At 49.4% G+C, this 25,204-nt stretch overlaps 1 protein-coding gene across 1 annotated transcript in view; it reads left to right on the plus strand.

The window, feature by feature from the left end:
- The window catches only part of LOC129523817 (uncharacterized), a 163,637-nt gene that overhangs the window by 72,683 nt on the left and 65,750 nt on the right, over positions 1-25,204 (plus strand). The window contains exon 2 of the mRNA XM_063708885.1: positions 23,926-24,121. Coding sequence (XP_063564955.1) covers positions 23,926-24,121 — 196 coding nt within the window. The remainder of the gene's footprint in view (positions 1-23,925; positions 24,122-25,204) is intronic.

Genomic DNA, 25,204 nt, shown 5'->3' on the forward strand with positions numbered 1-25,204 from the left:
GGGTGGATTTACTGGCCAGGGAGGTTGTATAGACATGGTTGATCTATTGGAAAGGCAGGTAGTGTTGAGAGGGTGGATCTGCTGGACAGGCAGGTAGTGTAGACAGCGTATTCCTGCTGCACAAGCAAGTAGTGTAGAAAGGGCGGATCTGCTGGCCAGGCAGGTAGTGTAGATAGCGTGGATGTACTGGCCAGGGAGGTAGTATAGACAGGGTGGATCTGCAGGGCAGGCAGGTAGTGTAGACAGGGTATTCCTGCTGCACAAGCAAGTAGTGTAGACAGGGCGGATCTCCTGGCCAGGCAGGTAGTGTAGATAGCGTGGATCTATTGGCCAGGGAGGTAGTATAGACAGGGTGTGTCTGCTGGGCAGGCAGGTAGTGTAGACAGGACGGATCTACTGGACAAGCAGGTAGTGTAGACAGGGCGGATCTGCTGGGCAAGCAGGTAGTGTAGACAGGGCAGACCTGCTGAGCAGCCAGGTAGTGTGGACAGGTTGGTCTGCTGGACAGGCAGGTAGTATAGACACGGTGGATCTGCTGGCCAGGCAGGTAGTATAGACAGGGTGGATCAGCTGGCCAGGGAGGTAGTATAGACAGGGTGGATCTGCTGGACAGGCAGATAGTATAGACAGGGTGTATTTGTTGGCCAGGAAGGTAGTGTAGATAGCGTGGAGATAATGGCCAGGCAGGTAGTGTAGACAGGGTGGATCTGCTGGCCAGGCAGGTAGTGTATATAGCCTGGATCTACTGGACAGGCAGGTAGTGTAGACTGGGTGGGTCTGCTGGGCAGGCAGGTAGTGTAGACAGGGTGGATCTGCTGGCTAGGCAGGTAGTATACACCCGACGGATCTGCTGGACAGGCAGGTAGTGTAGACAGGGTGAACCTGCTGTATAGGCAGGTAGTGTAGACAGGGTGGATCTGCTCGACAGGCAGGTAGTATAGACAGGGTGGATCTCCTGGCCAGGCAGTTAGTATAGACAGCGTGGATCTGCTGGACAGGCAGGTAGTGTAGATAGCGTGGATCTACTGGCCAGGCAGGTAGTGTAGACAGGGTGGACCTGCTGGCCAGGCAGGTAGTGTAGACAGGGTGGACCTGCTGGGCAGGGAGGTAGTGTAGACAGGGTGGATCTGCTGGCCAGGCAGGTAGTGTAGATAGCGTGGATCTGCTGGCCAGGCAGGTAGTGTAGACAGGGTGGATCTGCTGGGCAGGCAGGTAGTGTAGACAGGGTGGATCTGCTGGGCAGGCAGGTAGTGTAGACAGGGTGTACCTGCTGGACAATCAAGTAGTGTAGAGAGTTGGATCTGCTGGCCAGGCAGGTTGTGTAGATTGCGTGGATCTACTGGCCAGGCAGGTAGTATAGACAGTGTGGATCTGCTGAGTAGGCAGGTAGTGTAGACAGCATGTATCTGCTGGACAAGCAGGTTGTGTAGACAGGGCGGATGTGCTGTGTAGGCAGGTAGTATAGACAGGGCGGATCTGCTGGGCAGGCAGGTAGTGTAGACAGGGTGGACCTGCTGGACTGGCAGGTAGTGTAGACGGGGTGGACCTGCTTGAAAGGCATGTAGTGTAGACAGGGTGGACCTGCTTCAAAGGCATGTGGTGTAGACAGGGCGGATGTGCTGGCCAGGCAGGTAGTGTAGATAGCGTGGATCTACTGTCCAGGGAGGTAGTATAGACAGGGTGGTTCTGCTGGGCAGGCACGTAGTGTAGACAGGGTAGGTCTGCTGGATATGCAGGTAGTATAGACAGGGTGGATCTGCTGGATAGGCAGGGAGTGTAGATAGCATGGATGTAATGGCCAGGCAGGTAGCGTAGACAGGGTAGATATGCAGGGCAGGCAGGTAGTGTAGACAGGGTGGATCTACTGGACAAGCAGGTAGTGTAGACAGGGCGGATCTGCTGGGCAGGCGGGTAGTGTAGACAGGGGCGACCTGCTGGGCAGGCAGGTAGTGTAGACAGGTTGGTCTGCTGGACAGGGAGGTAGTATAGACACGGTGGATCTGCTGGCCAGGCAGGTTGTATAGACAGGGTGGTTCAGCTGGCCAGGGAGGTAGTATAGACAGGGTGGATCTGCTGGACAGGCAGATCGTATAGATAGGGTGTATCTGCTGGCCAGAGAGGTAGTATAGGCAGCGCGGACATGCTGGACAGGCAGGTAGTGTATACAGGGTGGACATGCTGGACAGGAAGGTATTGTAGACAGGGTGGATCTGCTGCCCAGGCAGGTAGTGTAGATAGCGTGGATCTACTGGCCAGGCAGGTAGTATAGGCAGGTTGGATCTGCTGGGCAGGCAGGTGGTGTAGACAGGGTAAATCTGCTGGATAGGCAGGTAGTATAGACAGGGTGGATCTGCTGGACTGGCAGATAGTGTAGACAGGGTGGATCTGCTGGAGGAGCAGGTAGTGTAGGTAGGGCGGACCTGCTGGACAGGCAGCTAGTGTAGACAGCGTGGACCTGCTGGACAGGCTGGTAGTGTAGACAGGGTGGATCTGCTGGCCAGGCCGGTAGTGTAGATAGCGTGGATTTATTGGCCAGGCAGGTAGTGTAGACAGGGCGGACCTGCTGGTCAGGTAGGTAGTGTAGACAGGGCGGATCTGCTGGCCAGGGATACAGTGTAGATAGGGTGGATGTACTGGCCAGGCAGGTAGTGTAGACAGAGTGGATGTGCTGGAGAGGTAGGTAGTAGAGACAGGGCGGATCTGCTGGACTGGCAGGTAGTGTAGACAGAGTGGATCTGCTGCAGAGGCACGTAGTATTGACAGGGCGTGTCTGCTGGTCAGGCAGGTAGTGGAGAGAGCGTGGAACTACTGGCCAGGCAGGTAGTATAGATAGGGTGGATCTGCTGGGCGGGCAGGTAGTGTAGACAGGGTGGATCTGCTGGGCAGGCAGGTAGTGTAGATAGCATGGATCTACTGGACAGGCAGGTAGTGTAGATAGCGTGGATCTACTGGCCAGGCAGGTAGTGTAGACAGGGTGGACCTGCTGGGCAGGCAGGTATTGTAGACATGGTATACCTGCTTGACTGGCAGGTAGTGTAGACAGGGTGGATCTGCTGGCCAGGCAGGTAGTGTAGATAGGTTGGATCTGCTGGCCAGGGAGGTAGTATAGACAGGGTGGATCTTCTGGACAGGCAGGTAGTATAGTCAGGGTGGATCTGCTGAACTTGCAGGTAGTGTAGACAGAGTGGATCTGTTGCACAGGCACGTAGTATAGACAGGGCGTGTCTGCTGGTCAGACAGGTAGTGGAGATAGCGTGGAACTACTGGCCAGGCAGGTAGTATAGACAGGGTGGATCTGCTGGTAAGGCAGGTATTGTGTACAGGGTGGACCTCCTGGAGAAGCAGGTTGTGATAACATGGTGGATCTGCTGGCCTGGCTGGTAGTGTATATAGCGTGGATCGACTGGCCAGGCAGGGTGTGTAGACAGGGTGGATCTGCTGGGCAGGGTGGTAGTGTCGACAGGGTGGAACTGCTGTATAGGCAGGTAGTATAGACAGGGTGGATCTGCTGGACAGGCAGGTAGTATAGATAGGGTGCACCTGCTGGACAGGCAGGTAGTGTAGACAGGGTGGACCTGCTGGACAGGCAGATAGTGTAGACAGGGGGGATCTGCTGGACAGGCACGTAGTATAGACAGGGTGGATGTGCTGGAGAGGCAGGTAGCATATACAGGGTGGATCTGCTGTACAGGCAGGTAGTATAGACAACGTGGAGCCGCTGGACAGGCAGGTAGTGTATATAGCGTGGATCTACTGGCCAGGCAGGTAGTGTAGACAGGGTGGACCTGCTGAGCAGGCTGGTAGTGTAGACAGGGTGGATCTTCTGGCCAGGCAGGTAGTGTAGATAGCATGGATCTGCTGGCCAGGCAGGTAGTGTAGACAGGGTGGATCTCCTGGGCAGGCAGGTAGTGTAGACAGGGTGGACCTGCTGGACAGGCAGGTAATGTAGACAGGGTGGATCTGCTGGCCAGGCCCGTAGTGTAGATAGCGTGGATGTACTGGCCAGGCAGGTAGTGTAGACAGGGTAGATCTGCTGGATAGGCAGGTAGTGTAGACAAGGGGGATCTGCTGGACAGGCAGGTATTAGAGACAGGGTGGTTCTGCTGGACAGGCAGGTAGCGTAGATAGGGTGGACATGCTGGAAAGGCAGCTAGTGTACACAGGGTGGATCTGCTGGCCAAGCAGGTAGTGTAGACAGGGTGGATCTCCAAGGCAGGCAGGTAGTGTAGACAGGGTATTCCTGCTGCAGAAGCAAGTAGTGTAGACAAGGCGGATCTGTTGGCCAGGACGGTAGTGTAGATAGCGTGGATCTACTGTCCAGGGAGGTAGTATAGACAGGGTGCATCTGCTGGGCAGGCAGGTAGTGTAGACAGGGTGGATCTACTGGACAAGCAGGTAGTGTAGACAGGGCGGATCTGCTGGGCAGGCAGGTAGTGTAGACAGGGCGGACCTGCTGAGCAGCCAGGTAGTGTGGACAGGTTGGTCTGCTGGACTGGCAGGTAGTATAGACACGGTGGATCTGCTGGCCACGCACGTAGTATAGACAGGGTGGATCAGCTGGCCAGGGAGGTAGTATAGACAGGGTGGATCTGTTGGACAGGCAGATAGTATAGACAGGGTGTATTTGTTGGCTAGGAAGGTAGTGTAGATAGCGTATAGATAATGGCCAGGGAGGTAGTGTAGACAGGGTGGATCTGGTGGCCAGGCAGGTATTGTAGATAGCATGGATCTACTGGACAGGCAGGTAGTGTAGACTGGGTGGATCTGCTGGGCAGGCAGGTAGTGTAGACAGGGTGGATCTGCTCGCTAGGCAGGTAGTGTAGATAGCGTGGATCTACTGGGCTGGTAGGTAGTGTAGAAAGGGTGGATCTGCTGGGTAGGTAGGTAGTGTAGGCAGGGCGGATCTGCTGGACAGGCAGGTAGTGTAGACAGGGTGGACCTGCTGGACAGGCAGGTAGTGTAGACAGGGTGGACCTGCGTGAAAGGCATGTAGTGTAGACAGGGTAGACCTGCTTGAAAGGGAGGTAGTGTAGACAGGGTGGATCTGCTGGATAGGCAGGTAGTGTAGATAGCATGGATCTGCTGGCCCGGAAGGTAGTGTAGACACGGTGGATCTGCTTTGCAGGCAGGTATTGTAGACAGGGTGGACCTGCTGGACAGGCAGGGAGTGTAGACAGGGTGGATCTGCTGGCCAGGCCGGTAGTGTAGATTGCGTGGATGTACTGGTCAGGCAGGTAGTGTAGACAGGGTGGATCTCCTGGGCAGGCAGGTAGTGTAGACAGAGTGGATCTGCTGGACAGGCAGGTAGTATAGACAGGGTGGATCTCCTGGACAGGCAGGGAGTGGAGATAGCGTGGATCTACTGGCCAGGCAGGTAGTGCAGACAGCGTACTTCTGCTGGGCAGGCAGATAGTGTAGGCAGGGTGGATCTGCTGGGCAGACAGGTAGTGTAGACAGGGTGTATGTGCTAGCCAGGCAGGTAGTATAGACAGGGCGGATGTGCTGGGTAAGCAGGTAGTGTAGATAGGGGTGTCCTGCTGGGCAAGCAGGTTGTGTTGACAGGGTGTATCTGCTGGTCAGACAGGTTGTGTAGATAGCGTCGATCTTCTGGCCAGGCAGGTAGTATAGACAGGGTGGATCTGCTGAGCAGGCAGGTAGTGTAGACAGGGTAGATCTGCTGCATAGGCAGGTAGTGTAGACAAGGGGGATCTGCTGGACAGGCAGCTATTAGAGACAGAGTGGTTCTGCTGGACAGGCAGGTAGCGTAGATAGGGTGGACATGCTGGACAGGCAGCTAGTGTAGACAGGGTGGATCTGCTGGCCAAGCAGGTAGTGTAGACAGGGCGCATCTGGGCAGGCAGGTATTGTAGACAGGGTAGATCTGCTGGCCAGGTAGGGACTGTAGACAGGGTGGATATGCATGGACAGGCAGGTAGTACAGACAGGGTAGATCTGCTGGTCAGGCAAGTAGTGTAGATAGCGTGGATCTATTGGCCAGGTAGGTAGTGTAGACAGGGTGGATCTGCAGGGTAGGCAAGTAGTTTAGACAGGGTGGACTTGCTGGACAGGCAAGTAGTATATACAGGGTGTGTCTGCTGGTCAGGCAGGTAGTGGAGATAGCGTGGAACTACTGGCCAGGCACGTAGTATCGACAGGGTGGATCTGCTGGGAAGGCAAGTAGTGTATACAGGGTGGACCTGCTGGAGAAGCGGGTAGTGATGACAGGGTGGATCTCCTGGCCAGGCAGGTAGTATCGACAGGGTGGATCTGCTGAGAAGGCAAGTAGTGTATACAGGGTGGACCTGCTGGAGAAGCGGGTAGTGATGACAGGGTGGATCTCCTGGCCAGGCAGGTAGTGTAGATAGCGTGGATCTATTGGCCTGGCAGGTAGTGTAGACAGGGTGGATCTTCTGGGCAAGCAGGTAGTGTAGGCAGGGTGGACCTGCTGGATAGGCAGGTAGTATAGACAGGGTGGATCAGCTCGAAAGGCAGGTAGTATAGACAGGGTGCCTCTGCTGGACAGGAAGGGAGTGTAGACAGCGTGGATCTACTGGCCAGGCAGGTAGTATAGACAGGGTGGATCTGCTGGGCAGGCAGGTAGTGTAGAGAAGATGGACCTGCTGGGCAAGCAAGTAGTGTAGACAGTGTGGATCTGCTGGACAGGCAGGTAGTGTAGATAGTGTGGATCTACTGGCCAGGTAGGGAGTATAGACAGGACGTCTCCGCTGGGCAGGCAGGTAGTGTAGACAGGGTCGACCTGCTTGACAGGCAGGTAGTATAGACGGGGTGAATCTGCTCGATAGGCAGATAGTATAGACTGGTTGGATGTGCTGGACAGGAAGGTAGCTTAGATAGCATGGGTCTACTGGCCAATCAGGTAGTGTTGACAGGGCGGATCTGCTTTGCAGGCAGGTAGTGTAGACAGGGTGGACCTACTGGAGAAGCAGGTAGTTTAGACAGGGTGGATCTGCTGCCCAGGCAGGCAGTGTAGATAGCGTGGATGTACTGTCTAGGCAGGTTGTATAGACAGGGTGGACCTGCTGGACAAGCAGGTCATGTAGACAGGGTGGATCTGCTGGGCAGGCAGGAAGTGTAGATAGCGTGGATCTACTGGCCAGGCAGGTAGTATAGACAGGGTGGATCTGCTGGGCAGGCAGGTAGTGTAGATAGGGTGGATCTACTGGCCAGGCAGCTAGTGTAGACAGGGTGGATCTGCTGGAGAGGCAGGTAGTGTAGACAGAGTGGATCTGCTGGACAGGCAAGTAGTATAGACTGGGCGGGTCTGCTGGACAGGCAGGTAGGGGAGATAGCGTGGAACTACTGCCCAGGCAGGTAGTGTAGACAGGGTGGACCTGCTGGACAAGTAGGTAATGTAGAGAGGGTGGATCTGCTGGGCAGGCAGGTAGTGTAGATTGCGTGGATCTACTGGCTAGGCAAGTAGTATAGACAGTGTGGATCTGCTGAGCAGGCAGGTAGTGTAGACAGGGTGGATCTGCAGGACAGGCAGGTAGTGTAGACAGGGTGGATCTGCAGGACAGGCAGGTAGTGTAGACAGGGTGGATCTGCAGGACAGGCAGGTAGTATAGACAGGGTGGATATGCAGAACAGGCAGGTAGTGTAGACAGTGCGGAACTGCTGAACAGGCAGGTAGTGTAGACAGGGTGGTCTGCTGGACAGTCAGGTAGCATAGACGCGGTGGATCTGCTGGCCAGGCAGGTAGTATAGACAGGTTGGATCAGCTGGCCAGGGAGGTAGTATAGACAGGGTGGATCTGCCAGATAGGCTGGTAGTATAGACACGGTGTATCTGTTGGCCTGGCAGGTAGTGTAGATAGCTTGGAGTTAATGGCCAGGCTGGTAGTGTAGACATGGTGGATCTGCAGGACAGGCAGGTAGTGTAGACAGGGTGGATCTGCTGGACAGGCAGGTTGTATAGACAGGGTGGATCTCCTGGACAGGCAGGGAGTGGAGATAGCGTGGATCTACTGGCCAGGCAGGTAGTGCAGACAGGGTGCTTCTGCTGGGCAGGCAGGTAGTGTAGGCAGGGTGGATCTGCTTGGCAGACAGGTAGTGTAGACAAGGTGTATCTGCTAGCCAGGCAGGTAGTATAGACAGGGCGGATGTGCTGGGTAGGCAGGTAGTGTAGATAGGGTGGACCTGTTGGGCAAGCAGGTTGTGTTGACAGGGTGGATCTGCTGGCCAGGCAGGTAGTGTAGATAGCATGGATCTGCTGGCCAGGCAGGTAGTGTAGACAGGGTGGATCTGCTGAGCAGGCAGGTAGTGTAGACAGGGTAGATCTGCTGGATAGGCAGGTAGTGTAGACAAGGGGCATCTGCTGGACAGGCAGGTATTAGAGACAGGGTGGATCTGCTGGCCAAGCAGGTAGTGTAGACAGGGCAGATCTTCTGGGCAGGCAGGTAGTGTAGACAGTGTAGATCTGCTGGGCAGGTGGGCACTGTAGACAGGGTGGATATGCTGGACAGGCAGGTAGTACAGACAGGGTAGATCTGCTGGTCAGGCAGGTAGTGTAGATAGCGTGGATCTACTGGCCAGGTAGGTAGTGTAGACAGGGTGGATCTGCAGGTCAGGCAGGTAGTTTAGACACGGTAGACCTGCTGGACAGGCAAGTAGTATATGCAGGGCGTGTCTGCTGATCAGGCAGGTAGGGTAGATAGCGTTGAACTACTGGCCAGGCAGGTAGTATCGACAGGGTTGATCTGCTGGGAAGGAAGTAGTGTATACAGGGTGGACCTGCTGGAGAAGCGGGTAGTGATGACAGGGTGGATCTCCTGGCCAGGCAGGTAGTGTAGATAGCGTGGATCTACTGGCAGTCAGGTTGTGTAGACAGGGTGGATCTTCTGGGCAAGCAGGTAGTGTAAACAGGGTGGACCTGCTGGATAGGCAGGTAGTATAGACATGGTGGATCGGCTTGAAAGGCAGGTCGTATAGACAAAGTGGATCTGCTGGATAGGCAGACAGTGTAGACAGGGTGGATCTGTTCAACAGGCAGGTAGTATAGACAGGGTGGATCTGCTGGAGAGGCAGGTAGTGTAGGTAGGGTGCACCTGCTGCACAGGCAGGTAGTTTAGACAGGGTGGACCTGCTGGACAAGCAGGTAGTGTAGACAGGGTGGATCTGCTTGCAAGGCAGGTAGTGTATATAGCGTGGATCTACTGGCCCAGCAGGTAGTGTAGACAGGGTCGATCTGCTGGACAGGAAGGTAGTATAGACAGGGTGGATCTGTTGGTACCCTGCCCAGAGGCATGAGCCCCTGCCACACACTGGCTCCTCCCACGCTGAGAGAGGTCAGCGTGAGCCCTTGCCTCACACCGGCCCCTCCCACACTGAGAGAGGTCAGCGTGAGCCCCTTGCCTCACACCGGCCCCTCCCACGCTGAGAGAGGTCGGCGTGAGCCCCTTGCCTCACACCGGCCCCTCCCACGCTTAGAGAGGTCGGCGTGAGCCCTTGCCTCACACCGGCCCCTCCCACGCTGAGAGAGTTCGGCGTGAGCCCCTTGCCTCACACCGGCCCCTCCCACGTTGAGAGAGGTCGGCATGAGCCCCTTGCCTCACACCGGCCCCTCCCACGTTGAGAGAGGTCAGAGTGAGCCCTTGCCTCACATCGGCCCCTCCCACACTGACAGAGGTCCATGGGAGCCCCTTGCCTCACACCGGCCCCTCCCACACTGAGAGAGGTCAGCGTGAGCCCTTGCCTCACACCGGCCCCTCCCACACTGACAGAGGTCCATGGGAGCCCCTTGCCTCACACCGGCCCCTCGCACGCTGAGAGAGGTCGGCGTGACCCCCTGCCTCAACAGGCCACCGTGAGGGAGGAGCAGGGTCGCACGCGGGCTGCTGGGAGGCAGGCAGGGACTTGGGCCTGGGAGGTCACGGTGGGGCGAGAGCTGGGCCTGGAGACACCCCTGGGAGGCAACAGCGGGGCCTGTAGACGCTCGCCTCCAGCCCGAGCTGGGACTGTTCAGGTACTGGGAGGTGGGATGTGGGTCTGAAGAGCTTGGTTGCAGAAACTTCGGGGTGTACAAACGCAGGTGTGAGCTGAGCCAAAAAAGCTTGTTTGCTGGGAGGCGGGAGATGCAGCCAGGAGAAACAGCTGTGCCTTCAGAGGCCGCCATGCGGGAGGCGGAGGCTGGGCCTCCTCAAATCGGCCTCTCCAGACCCACTTGCAGCCTCCCGGCATCCTCTCCGGGCCCAGCTCTTCCTCCCGGCTGCGTCTCCAGGCCTGACTCTGGCCTCCCAACAACGTCTTTGGACTCAGCTCCTGCCCAGCTCCCAGCAGGCCCAAGTCGTCCTCAAGTCAGCCTGGAATTGGGCCCGGAAGAGCAGCAAGTCGGCCTCCCCGGGCCCAGCTCCGTCCTCTCGGCGGCCTCTCCAGGTGCAAAACTTCCTCGAGTCAGCCTCTCCAGGCCCAGCTCCTCCTGCCTCCCAGTGGCCTCTTTCAGCCCAGACCAGCTCATGGCTCTTGGCGGCCTTCCCAGGCCCCGCTTTTGACTTTTGGTGGCCTCTTCAGGCCCAGAACTTGACCTCCAGTGGGCCTTTGCAGGCCCGGCCTCCTGCCTCTCGAAGGCCTGCACGGGCCCGGACTCACAGCGGACTCACAGCGGACTCTCCATGCCCAGCTAGCTCTCGCCTCATTGCGGCCTCCCGAGTCCAAAGCTCCTGCCTCTCGGCCGCTTCGGCAGGCCCAGCTCCCGCCTGCCAGTGGCCTCTTTAGGCCCAGCTCATTCCTCACAACAGCCTTCCCAGGCCCCGTTTTTCCCTTCCGGCAGCCTCTTGGCCTCTAATTTGTTTATCTTTTGTGTATAAATCCCAAAATATTGAATTTTGGAATATTTCCACCATTATGTAAATATTTTGGTAGGTGATTTATTTGGGGTGAGTTTCTGCACCAAGCCCGAATTTTTTATTTTATTTTCCTTATTATTTGGTGTTAAACAGGTTTAATGACGGTCATGGCACCTTTTTGGCACAATGGAAAATATCGCCCATGATCAACGTGTTCTGTTCTGGGGAAGGGGGCAAAGGCAGGGTGAATCACTTTCTTAAAAAGTATAGCTCAAGTTGGGAGTGCAGAGGGAATGGGGAGAAAACCCTCCCGCTGCCTGTGTCGAAGTGCAGGAGCCCCCACCCCCATACTCACCTGAGTCCAGCCCCTCTGGGGAAAGAAGGGGTGCATGAACTCCCCCTAGTCCACAGGCACCTCCCTGTGGCCCAAGGCCCTCTTCACACTCCATCTTGTAGCCCCAACAGGAGCTATTTTCCGAAAAGTGAAAAGCTCTGAAGGTCCCACAATTCATGGTATGTACAGGGGCTCGGAGGAGGGAAACTGCCCAGCTTTCCCCTGGCGCAGCTGCAGGGGTAGGGGGTATAGATAAGAGGAGCAGGCGTTGGCCAGGCGTGGTGGCTCACGCCTGTAATCCCAGCACTTTGGGAGGTGGAGGCAGGCGGATCACGATGTCAGGAGATCGAAATCAGCCTGGCCAAGATGATGAAGCCCTGTCTGTACTAAAAATACAAAAATTAGCCGGACGTGGTAGCGTGCACCTGTAATCCTAGCTACCCGGAAGGCTGAGGCAGGAGAATGGCGTGAACCCGGCAGGAAGAGGTTGCAGTGAGCCAAGATCGCACCACTGCACTCCAGCCTGGGCGACAGAGCAAGACTCCGTCTCAAAAAAAAAAAAAAAAAGAGGCAGGCCTTATTCCATCCCAAACTGAAAGGATTTGGGACCCTGATGACTGAGGAGCCTGGTAGCTCCAGGTCACCCACGCTTTCAGGCCTCTTGTCCCAGATGGTGGCAGAATCCATTGGGAGGAAACAGGTCACCTTGGAAGGCGTCCGTGGGTCCCCATCCCCAGGGGTAGGGGCCATAGGGGGCCCGCTCTGCTGCCTTGACCATACTCCTGGGCTTTGAAGGCTCCTGGGCCCAGTAAGAAGGAGGTGGGTGCCAAGGTTGAGGAGGAAGCATCCGAGTATGTGTAGGAGGAGGACAGGGTGGGACCATAGACTTTGCCAAAAGCTGCAGGTGGATCGGGGGACCGTGGGGGCTCAGGATCCAGCAAGGGGCGGCAGGAGTAAAGGAGGAATGAATGACAGGTGCAAATACCTTCCCACCAAAACCCTTGTTGCCCTCTGGCTCCTCCCCAGAGTTGTCCCCACTCTCAGTCGGTCACCCACTCCTTGAACTTGAGATCAGTGTCAGTGGTGCTAAAGCCATCATCAGCAATGACATCATCACCCCCTCCTCCTCATGGATGACCGTGTGCTCCTCATCACTTGCTATGTCCTCACTGGCCATGTGCTGGGAATGAGCAGCTCAGGTGGACAGCAGCAGGGCTGCCCACTGGTCACCTCCCTCACCAGGGGCTGCAAAGTGGCCTGGAGCTCCATACTGAGTAGAAGGCTTTGGGCCAGAGTATGATGCAGTGCCAGACACCACCTGTGTCAGTTCCTGTAGTGCCTGATGGTCTATTTCCCTGCCGTCCAGGCTGTGTACCCCCCTGTGGGAGAAGGCTTGGGCCAGGCTGAGCCAGGTTCCCTGACTGTGCAGTTAACGCAATTATCACAGGGTCCTGCGGGGACATTCATCCTCAGCTTACGAAGATGACCGGATAAAGAGATTAAAGACAGGCATAGGAAATCACAGGGGTATTGACTGGGGAAGTGATAAGTGTCCATGAAATCTTCAGAATTTATGTTCAGAGATTGCAGTAAAGACAGGCCTAAGAAATTATAGAAGTATTAATTTGGGGAACTAATAAATGTCCATGAAATCTTCACAATTTATGTTCTTCTGCCGTGGCTTCAGCCAGTCCCTCCGTTTGGGGTCCCTCCATTTGGGGTCCCTGACTTCCCGCAACACGTTTCTCTCTACTCACAGACTTCTGACCAAATGTGTGTGCAGAGTTTCTACACCAGTTCTCCAACTCTCTGGATACCAACTGCGTATCCCACGATTCCATTCTGACACTACCTAGAGTTAGCGCAGACCCCACAGGTTAGGGGCTCAGCCCCACAAGACCACCCTCACTTCAGATGCCAGTTGCAAGTCCTAGGTTGTCACCTGTATTTGGACCAACCAGTTAGAAATCAGGGTTTCCCATGACCCTCTTCTTGAGTTTAATTATTTACTAGAACAACTCACAGAACTTAGAAAAACAGGTTTTTTTTCTTTTCTTTTTAAGAGACAGGGCCTCGCTCTGTTGTCCAAGCTGATGTGCAGTGGTGCAATCATAGCTCATTGAAGCCTCAACCTCCAGGGCTCAAGTGATTCTCCTGCTTCAGCCTCTCAAGTAGCTGGAATTACAGGGTTCCCACCACCACATTTGGCTAATGTCTTTTATTTTTTGTATAGATGGGGTCTTCTTATGTTGTTGGCTAGGGTTATGGTTAGGGTTAGGGTCAGGGTCAGGGTTAGGGTGTTAGGGTTAGGGTCAGGGTCAGGGTCAGGGTCTGGGTCAGGGTCAGGGTCAGGGTCAGTTTAGCAATTCTAACAGATATAGACCAGCTGTGCTATCTCATTGTGGTTTTCAATTGTAACCACATTGTGGTTTCAATGTGTTTACTTGCCATCTGTAGATCTTCTTTGGTGAGGTGTCTGTTCAGATGTGTGTGCATTTTTAGTTGGGCTGTTTAACTTATTGTTTAGTTTTAATAATTTTTTATATATTTTGAAGACAAATTCTTTCTCAGATGTGTATTTTGCAAATATTTTCTTCAATATGTGGCTTGTCTTTTTGTTCTCTTAAGAAGGTCTCTTCCAGAGTATAAACTTTAAATATTAAGAAATCCACACTGTCATTTCTTTTGTGTATATCTACCTTTTGTGTCATTTGTTAAAATTCATTACCAAACCCAAAGGCAGATAGCTTTTCTTCTATTGTTTCTTCTAGAAGTTGTATAGTTTTGCATTTTTAGTGTAAGGATGATTTTGAGTGATTATTTGTGTAAGTTGTAAAGTTTTCATCTATATCCATATCATTTCTTATGGTTTCCAATTAATCATTCCCTCACGATTTTTGGGAAAGTCACAGGATAGTGGGCTTTGTTAGAGTAGATAGGTAGCTAGACATGAACAGGAGGGGCCCTCCTGGAAAAGGGAAAGTCTGGGAAGGCTCACCTGGAGGGACCACCAAAAATTCACATATTAGTAGCATCTCTAGTGCTGGAGTGGATGGGCACTTGTCAATTGTGGGTAGGAGGGAGAAGAGGTGCCTATGCAGAAAGAAACACCCTAGAACTCCTCTGAAGATGCCCCAATCATTCACTCTGCAATAAAAATGTCAGAATATCGCTAGCTACATGCTGATAAGAAGGCCAAAGGGGACATTCTTAAGAGAAACCTGGCACCATAAGTACAGATTAGGGCAGAGAAGGACATTCAAAAGAGGCAGGCGCAGTAGGTACAAATGTGATCGCTGTCAGCGTGCCTGGGATGGTGGGAAGGAGGCTGGTGCTAAAGTGGATTCGTATTGATCACCACACATGTACCTCAACCAACAGTGAGGAGGTCCCACAAGCCTAAGTGGGGCAAGTTGGGGAGCTAAGGCAGTAGCAGGAAAACCAGACAAAGAAAACAGGTGGAGACTTGAGACAGAGGCAGGAATGTGAAGAAATCCAAAATAAAATTCCCTGCACAGGACTCTTAGGCTGCTTTAATGCACGCTCAGCCCACTCCTCCCTATTTTTCTACAATAAGCTCTTTACACTGTATTTCTTTTCAATGAAGTTATCTGCCATCTTTGTACTGCCTCTTGGTGAAAATGTTTCTTCCAAGTTAAACAAGAACTGGGACATCAGCTCTCCCCAGTAATAGCTCCGTTTCAGTTTGAATTTACAGAACTGATGGGGCTTAATAACTGGCGCTCTGACTTTAGTGGTGCAGGAGGCCGTCACACCGGGACCAAGAGGGCCCTGCCTAGTCCCCATCTGCCCGCAGGTGGTGTGCTGCCACGACACTGACAGCAATAGGGTCCGGCAGTGTCCCCAGCTGCCAGCAGTGGGCGTACGACGACTACACTGTGAGCAAGAGGGCCCTGCAGTGTCCTCAGCTGCCAGCAGGTGGCGTACGGGCACCACACCATGAGCAAGAGGACCCTGCAGTGCCCTGTCGTGCTGCCACTACACTGTGAGCAAGAGGATCCTGTCGTGCCCCCAGCAGCCAGAAGAGGGCGTGCCCCGACTACACTGCAAGCAAGAGGGCCTGGCAGTGTCCCCATCTGCCAGCAGGCGGGCATGCTGCCACTACACTGTGAGCAAGAGGGCCCTGCAACGTCCCTAGCTGCCTGCAGGAGGCGTGCCGCCACTATTTTGCGAGCAAGAGAGCCCTGCAGTGCCCCGGCACCAGCAGGGGGCGCTGGCCACTACTGTAAGCAAGAGGGCCCTGCAGTTGCCCTAGTCGCTAGCAGGGGGGGCACTGGGACGGCACCGCGGACAAGCGGGTCCTGTAGTGCCCGGCTGCAAGCAGGGGGCACCTGAGCCCGGCATTTCGGATTACTGAGGTTCAACCCGTCTCTGCGCCGCGCCCCCGGGGACGTGCGTCTCTGCGCCTATAACGCTCCACCCCGGCGGTGGCGTGTGACTCTGCGTCTGCACCACTCACCTCCCCCCGAACCCACAGCCCAACGACGTGCGTCTCTGCGCCTGCGCCGCGCCTCCCCCCCCCCGCCCCCCAGGGGACGCGCCTGCGCCGGCGCGCCTCAGTCAATTTAGAAAGCTTATTTTGCCAAGATTAAGGACACGCCCATGACACAGCCTCAGGAGGTCCTGACGACGTGTGTCCAAGGTGGCCAGGGTAGAGCTTGCTTTTGTACATTTTAGGGATACATGAGACGTGTAAGATGTACAGTCATTTGGCCCAGTAAGGCGGGACAACTGGAAGCAGGAAGTGGGGGTGCTTCCAGGTCAGAAGTAGGTTAGAGACAAAAGGCTGCATTCTTTTGAATCCTTCATCAGCCTTCCACTGAATACACAATTTAGTCTGGCTCAATGAATCTGCATTTTTACATAAATAATAGGGCAGAGGAAGCAATCAGATATGCATCTGTCTCAGGTGAGGGATGACTTTGAGTGCTGTCTGTCCTTTGTCCAAAAGGAAATTCTTTGTGGGCAAATTGTGAGTGAGGTATGTACCTTTTTATCTTTGTAGCTATCTTAGTTAGGAATAGAATGAGGGCAGGTTTGCCTGACATAGCTCCCAGCTTGACTTTTCCCTTGGCTTAGTGATTTGGGGGTCCTGAGATTTATTTTCCTCTCATGGTATCAGAACAGAGAAAAGGTAATGCGTTGAGCCATGAGCTTATGACAAGATGGCTAGGAAGGAATTTTTCAGCTCCATTTTTATCTCATGGGACCACCATCATATGTATGCAATGCACGAGTGTAAAATCACATTTAGTTAAGTCAGCTTACACTAAGCTATGGACCCAGATGGTCCTGGGGCCTTTTTCCACTGGGAGATCTTTAAGGACCTTTCTTAGCTTTTCTATGCTAATTGGTATATTCATAGTTGCCTTATTTCAGTGCCCATTTTGTTAATGTGTATTTTTACTAGGAAATCACCCATTTTTTCTAGGTTTCCAGTTTGATGCAATTATTTGACTTTTAATTTCTCTTCTGTTTTTAGTTTTGTACGTAATTTTCCTATCTACTTTTGCACTTTTTTCCATCAACAATATTTTTAAAATATACTTTTTAGCTTTTTTGAAGAATTGTTATGTTTGACAATTTTTTATGACCTAATCATGACCGTAAATGATTTTTAATTAATTTCAGCTTAATGTCTTTTGTAGGGCACAACTGTTAAAATACAAAATTACAACAAATGTGGGTTTGCAGGTTTTAATTGGCTTTTTTTTGTGGTTCTAGAATCAGGCAGCAGTCCAGACCAAAAATGGTTCAGAATGATCTGCCACACAACATGTGCGGGTTATATTTATAGCCAGAGAAAAAAAGTGACATACAGAAAACAGAAGTGAGGTATAGAGGTTGCTGGATTGGTTACAGACCTGGTTACAGCTCGGATTTGCCGTCTTGGAACTTGTTTTGAACAGCTGGCTGCCGGCCATTGACTGACACTCGGCTGATGTGATTGGCTGAACCGCCGCAATTTGTTACCATGATACATTCCCAAGTCAGATTTTCAGTTTGTTTCTATACTAAATTAGGTTGCGATTCTTCTTCTTCTTCTTTTTTCTTTTTTGAGGCGGAGTCTCGCTCTGTCGCCCAGGCTGGAGTGCAGTGGCGCGATCTCAGCTCACAGCAAGCTCCGCCTCCCGGGTTCATGCCATTCTCCTGTCCCGGTCTCCCGAGTAGCTGGGACTGCAGGCTGCCACCACCAAGTCCGGCTAATTTTTTTGTATTTTTTTTAGTAGAGACTGGGTTTCACCTTGTAAGCCATGATGGTCTCGATTTCCTGACCTCATGATCCACCCGTCTCGGCCTCCCAAAGTGCCGGGATTACAGGCGTGAGCCACGGCGCCCGGCCGCGACTCTTTACAAGGACTCCTTGGGAGGCTTCTAAAGCCCAAATGTTGTTTGATGTAAGAATTCCTCCCTTTTGGTCAGCCTCTCAATTTTGAGATATTGATCAAAACTTTGGGCATTGGTGTCACTCTTTGTTATCGTTGTAAATTGAGTTATTAGGACTTATTTGCTTTCAGTGTGGCATTTTCAAGTTTTATTTGGTCTCAGTGCCCTCTGGGCAATATCAGAACACTGTTGTGTAAGGCGGAAATAGAGCAATAGAAAATAACAACTGATTTGTTAATATCAGATTACTTCAAGTTACTTGTTTTGGTAAGAATTAAAGCAGAGGGGACTTCTTTATGCTGACTCAGGTAGACTGGAATCTCTTCAGGGAAAAAGGGAGCTCTTTTGGGATCTATCTACTTCCTTAAAGTTTCAGCTTTGTTGTGTGTCATTCAGCGTGAGTGTCTCCATTCTGGTTTTGCCTGCTCAGTGTGGCCTAATGCGGGAGTTGTGACCAAAACTATGACCTCCCGTAATTTGTTCAACAGTTCTCCCCTTTTGGTTAGGTTCCTACCTAGGTGAGGGTGTGACTAAAAACTTAGGGCATTAGCAGTATTCTCAGTAACTATCATTTTAGGTTTCCGGTCTCAACACATCATTTAAGAAGTCAGTAAAGCTTTCTTCTATTGTGACAGCATATTTAATACTGAGAAAGAAAAGAAAATTTCTATCTTGTGAATGTCAGCTTCCTGTAAATTATCAGGTCCAGGGAGGCGTGGGAATGAGGCAGCAGTCACGTCCCATTTCCCTCTTAGCTAAGTAATCATATCTTGAAGCTGCTTGCTATGTAGACTAGACTGACTGTCATCAGCTATAGATTAACCTAAGAGTGTCTTTGAATATTTTTTTCCAGTGGCAAATATTTGCTTCTGTTGTATCGTAGCTGAAAGGAATGCTGGGAAACAAAATAAAGACAAGCATTCATTAGAATAAGTGATCCAGTCACAAGGAATCAATTTGAACTTTTTTTTTTTTTTCACAAAGTCATACTTTGAAAACGTCCAGCCGTAAATTGAAATAGTCTCCAAAATGTGAATTTTTTTCCCTGGTTCTAAGATGACCAGCTTTCTTAGAGAGTGAACTACACCATAAGAAAAATGATATGACCATGTTTACACATATATGTTATCTTAACATAAAACATGTAAAAGGGGCATTTCTTTGAAAGTATATATCAGTCTGTATAATTTACTTTGCAGTATTATGAATGCTCTTATTTTTAAAAATAGGAGTAGTTACTGTCAATTACTAATTTTTAGTACAAATAATTTAGCAGATATCTGAAAAAATTACAATTTTTAAATAGTGGTTTTATTTTAAATTAGTTTTAGATTCATACAGAAATTGGGAAGAAAATGCAGATTTCCCATGTAGATGCAACCTAGTTTCCCCTCTTTTTAACATATCAACATGTATCAGATAGGTTTAACATCTTTTTTTTTTTTTTTTTCCCAGACAGAGTCTCAACCAGGCTGGAGTGCAGTGGCATGATCTCGGCTCACTGCAACCTCCGCCTCCCAGGTTCAAGTGATTCTCCTGCCTCAGCCTCCTGAGTAGCTGGTATTACAGGCGCCTGCCATCATGCCCGGCTAATTTTTGTATTTTTAGTAGAGATGAGGTTTCACCACGTTGGCCAGGCTGGTCTTGAACTCCTGATCTCAGGTGATCCGCCCGCCTCAGCCTCCCAAAGTGCTGGGATTACAGACATGAGCCACCACTCCTGACCAACATCTTACATCATTTCTCATCATACTTAATGACTGGGTATTACTACATTATTAAATAAGCTCACATCTTATTTGGTTTCCCTTAGTTCTGCCTTTTTCTCTCCCAGGATCCTATCTAGGATCCCATAGGACATTTAGTCATCATGTCAGGCTCTTCTTGGCTGTGACAGTCTCTCCGACTTTACTTCTGAGGACCTGGAACAGTGTTAGGAGGATTGGTCAGGTATTGTGTAGAATGTCCTCCATTGTGGTTTACTTGGGGTTTTTCTCATAATCAGCCTGGGTTTAGGGGTTTGCGGGAAGCAGAGCAGATGTGTAGTGTGTCCACAAAAAGAGTCAAAGACTGTGAAATATTTGAAGAGATGTATTCTGAGCCAAATATGAGTGACCATGGCCCTTGACACAGCCCTCAGGAGACCCTGAGAACATGTGCTCAAGGTCGTTGGGGTGCAGGTTGGTTCTATACATTTTAGGGAGATAGGAGACATCAATCAAGTGTATTTAAGATATATATTGGTTCGGTCCAGAAAGGTGGGACAACCCAATGGATTAGGGTGGGGTGGGGCTTCCAGGTTATAGGTACATTTAAAATTTTTCTGACTGGCAGTTTGTTGAAAGACTTACTATCAATAGAAAGGAGTGTCTGGGCTATGATAAGGGGTTATGGAGACCAAGGTTTTGTCATGGAGATGAAGCTTCCAGGTAGCAGGCTTCAGAGAGAATAGATTGTAAATGTTTCTTATCAGATTTTAGGTTGTGTTGATGTTAAATGCTGATTGGCTTTTCCTGAATTCCAAAAGGGAGGAGGGCATCATGAGGCATGTCTGACCACCTCTTTCCCATCATAGCCTGAACCAGTCTTCCAGGTTAACTTTGGTGTCCCCTGGTGGAGAGGTGGTTGTGGGAAAGATCTTTGAATTTTATTTTTGGTTTGCAAGTGCTAGTGTAGTCACTTCATGCTCTCAAGATGTGTTATCACCATTAATGTTAACTTTTATCACTTGGTTGAGGCAGTGTTTTCAGGTTTTTCACTGTGAGGTTACTTTTTTCCCATGTCTATATTGTATGTATGCTTTTGGAGGAAGTCATCATGCAGAGCTCATACTTAAAGGAGTGGGGAGTTAGCCCCACCTCCTTGATGGCTGTCTATATCAGGTATTTGGAATTCTTCTGTATAAGAGATTTCTATTCAGCCCATTTGCATATCTGTTTAATCATTTATTTATACCAGTATGGGTCCACAGATAGTTACTTTAATCTTTTGGTGGTTATCTAATTGTACAGTATTTTGTTGCTCTTTGTTCATAGCTGTGGCCATTGGTAGCTCTTTCCACTGGCTCCTTTTACATAATTTCATGGTTTTTTTTTATAATTTATTTCTGTTACTTCAAAAGTACCCTGGCTCATATATTTTCTGTCCCAGTCCTAGTTTCAGCTATTTCTTCTAATAGCCCTGATTTCTTTTGTTAGAGAATGGTATGAAAAACTTACATCTGGCCACTAAATGTGGTCATTGCGTCATGACACTTACAGCTGACAGTGCAAAGAAATATATGTGTGTCTTCTAACTTATATGTACCCACTTAATTATAAAGGTTTCTATGTGGAACCATCTATGTATATGTTAAGCTAAATGTGAGTTTATACTTAGGTTGTATATATATATATTCTGACTCATTATGACAGAGATCATTCTAGGCTTCCCTATTTTTTATCTGTAACTTCTCACTGTAATAGTGAGGAACCTGGCTCCTACTATCTGCCATTTATTTCATCCCTTGTACCATTGGGAACAAGGAGTTCATTCTTGATCAAGATTCCAGGTTGGGACTTAATAAGAAATATATGTTTGGTCTGTGTCTGCAGTTCCTGGTACAGAGCTTCTAAAACTATTATAATTTCCTGAACAGTAGGGGTGCTAGGAGCATCTTGTGTTCTAATATTTGGTCTTTGGCCCTGGTTCCTGACGCAGAGTTCCTAAATCTCTTGGAATCTCCTGGATAATAGGAATGGCTTCTGTTCTAATAAGGACACTCTGTGGGTTCCTGGATGGTTTCAGGATGGGGATGGTCACCAGAAAGACCAAGCCATGATAAGAAGGTTGTAACTTTTAGCTTAACATGCAATCCTTTGAGGGTGTGAAGGGACTGGAAATGGAGTTAATAATCCGTCATGTCTACATGATGAAGCTTCCATAAAAATTCCTAAAATATGGAATTTGGAAAGTTCCAGATCAAGGCTGACAGATTTGATGTCTAGTGAGGGCTCATCTATCATAGATAGTGCCTTCTAGCATGTCGTGACATGGCAGAATGGGGAAATGGGCTCCTAGATGCTTTTATAAGGGCACTGGTTTCATTCATGAGGACAGCACTCTCATGATCCGATCACCTCTCGGTTACCTCTGAATACCATCCCTTTGGGGATTACATTTCAAAATAGGAATTTGGGGTGGGGGTGTACACACATTGAGACCATAATAACTAGTAAACATAAGTAAGTATTTCCTAGTTCCATAAGCCATCATAGCAAATTGTCAAACCTGAAGAGGGGGTGTAGGAATGCCTAGTTTCTGGCCGAGTCATATAGAAGTTTGGGTAAACTGGGGATTCACTACTTGTGATTGGCATCTGAGGTTGTGGACAGTCTGGTGTTACTAAGCCCTTAACTTGTAGGGTGTATACTAACTCCAGGTAATCAGTGTCACAGTTGAATTACAGGATACCCAATTGTTTTCCAGAGAGTTGGAATATTGGTTGGTATGGGAAACACCCCCCACCCCCCCACAATTTGCTGTTAAAAGTGGAGTGTTGATAGTATAGAGGAAAATCGTGGTTATTTTTCTTTTTACAGATATAGTAGTTTCAAAATTAACTATTATCCCTATGGGAAATAACTTTATAAAATAGAGTCCACTGTTGGTGTATATAGTACGTTTTGTTTTTAGTCTATGGCTTCTACTCATTTCCAGCTCAGCACCTTTGGCCCACCACTTGCAACATACATTGGTAATACAGTTCGATTCTTGGTTGCACTCTGTATTTTGTCCTTAGATACTTCCACATCCTAAATCATTTAATTTGTGTAGATTGTGATTTGTTCTTTGTGCATTAAAATTCTGTGGGTTTTATCAAATGCATAGTGTCAGATATCCACTACTGAAGCAGCATACAGAATACTTCAAATCCCCACCCCAGACAGTCACTGATCTGACTATCATCTCTTTGGTTGTGCTTTTTCCAGAATGTTATATGAATGGAGTCATATAATGTATAGCATCTTCATACTGCCACCCTTTACTTAGCAACATAGATGCAAGATTCATTCATTTGTTTTCATGGATTGACAGTTCATTCCTTTCTGTTGGTGAATGGTGTTCCATTGCGTGGTTGTACTTCAAATTGATTATGCATTCAGCTATTGAAGAACGTTCTGATTACTTCAAGTTTTGGCCATTATGAGTAGAGTGCCTCGTATATAATTACATGCTAGTTTTTGTTTGAACATAATTTTTCAAAGCAGCTGTCTAAACATACACAATTTAGGGGTGCATTTGTTGGATTGTAAGGTAAGACTTGTTTATCTTTGGGAAAAACTGTCAAACTATTTCCCAAAGTGGCTGTACCCATTCATGCATTCTGCCAGTAATGAATGGCCGTACCTATTGTTCTTCAACCTCCAATTGTTACTGTTGAGCTTTTTTAAGAGTACCACAGTTGTACTAGGTGTGCAGTGATATCTCAGCATTATTTTAATTTGCAGTCTCCTAATGAGATATATTGAGCATCCTTTTGTGTGATTATGTGATATCTGTATATTTTCTTTTTTTTCTTTTTTCTTTTTTTTTTTATTGAGATAGAGTCTCGTTCTGTCACTCAGGCTGGAGTGCAGTGGCGTGATCTTGGGTCACTGCAACCTCCACCTCCGATGTTCAAGCAATTCTCTTGCATCAGCCTCCCAAGTAGCTGGGATTACAGGCACCCACCACCATGCGTGGCTAATTTTTTTGTATTTTTAGTAGAGAGGGGGTATCACTATGTTGGCCAGGCTGATCTCAAATTCCTGACCTCAGGTGACTCACCCGCCTCAGCCTCCCAAAGTGCTGGGGTTATAGGCATGAGCCACCACACCTGGCCTGCTATCTATACATTTTATTTGGCTGGATGTCTGTTCAGATATTTACCCAGTTTTATTTGGGTTTTTAGTTTTCTTAGTGTTCGTTTGAAGAGTTCTTTGTGTATCTTCCATACAGTTTTTAAAATCACGTTTGTATTTTCTAAATATCTTCTCACAGTGTGTCTTGTCTTTTTGTTCTCTGAATAGGGTTTTTCATAGTAGAAAATTTAGCTTTATAAAGTCTGTTCTCAGTATTTTCACGAATTGGCACTTGATGCTGTGTGTAAAAACTCAACACCAGATCCAATGTCTCTTAGGTTTTCTTTTAGATTATAGTTTTGCATTTGAAGTTGTAGTCTCTGGACTATTTTGAGTAGGTTTTTGTGTTTTAATTTGTGTATAGAGTCATTTCATTCCATTTGGCTTCCAAATAATTCTTCCATCACCATTTATGGGAAGGGTATGGATATAGTGGACTTTACTTCGGTTTGAATTTCCAAAATTATGACACTGAATAAACTGAATATTGAATTTTATAGGTATTTCAGGACAGCCAGGAGGGGGCGCACATCCGCCGAGAAACTGTGGGCAAGAGCGTCTGTGCTGAACCACGGAGCCACCAGAGGGCGCGCGATCCCGCCCCAACGAACTTCCCGCGGAGGTGCCAGAAGCAGCGAGGAGCTTCAACTTCCTCAGGGCAGCACGAGGGTCGTGTTAACTTGGTGTTCTTCATTGGTGAGTAAAAAGCTCCTGTCCACGGCCCTGAGTGCCAAGGAGTGAGTATTTAGAGTACTCTGCAGAGGAAGAACTTCATCTAGAAAAAGAAAACCCACAAATCGCACTGTTTGGAGTACACCCTAGTATCATTGTCAACGTCCAAGACACAGTGGCTGCTAATATATATTCTTACAGTGGCCTCTAATATAATAATCACACTGTGCCCTACATTACTATGATATCCACACCGTGCCCTAACACCCATATAATATCCACACCATGCCCTAACACTGATGTAATCCACACCATCGCTTCAAATACTAATGTAATAATATCCACACCATGCCCTATCACTGATCTAGTCCACACCATCGCTTCCAATACTAATGTAATAATATCCACACCATGCCCTAACACTGATCTAATCCACACCATCGCTTCCAATACTAATGTAGTAATATCGACACCATGCCTTAACGCCAATCTAATCCACACCATCACTTCCAATACTAATGGAATAATATCCCCACCTTGGCCTATCATTGATTTAATCCACACCATCACTCCCAATACTAATGTAATAATATCCACACCATGCCCTATCGCTGATCTAATCCACACCATCACTTCCAATAATAATGTAATAATATCCACACCATGCCCTATCACTGCTCTAGTCCACACCATCGCTTCCAATACTAATGTAATAATATGCACACCATGCCCTATCACTGATCTAATCCACACCATCACTTCCAATACTAATGTAATAATATCCACACCATGCCCTATCACTGAGCTAGTCCACACCATCGCTTCCAATGCTAATGAAGTAATATCCACACCATGCCCTATCACTGATCTAATCCACACCATCGCCTCCAATACTGATGTAGCAATATCCACACCATGCCCTATCACTGATCTAATCCACACCATCGGTTCCAATACTAATGTAATAATATCCACACCATGCCCTATCACTGATCTAATCCACACCATCGCTTCCAATACTGACGTAGCAATATCCACACCATGCCCTATCACTGATCTAATCCACACCATCACTTCCAATACTAATGTAGTAATATCCACACCATG

Source organism: Gorilla gorilla, chromosome 6 (genome assembly GCF_029281585.2).
Source record: "Gorilla gorilla gorilla isolate KB3781 chromosome 6, NHGRI_mGorGor1-v2.1_pri, whole genome shotgun sequence".
NCBI lineage: Eukaryota > Metazoa > Chordata > Mammalia > Primates > Hominidae > Gorilla > Gorilla gorilla.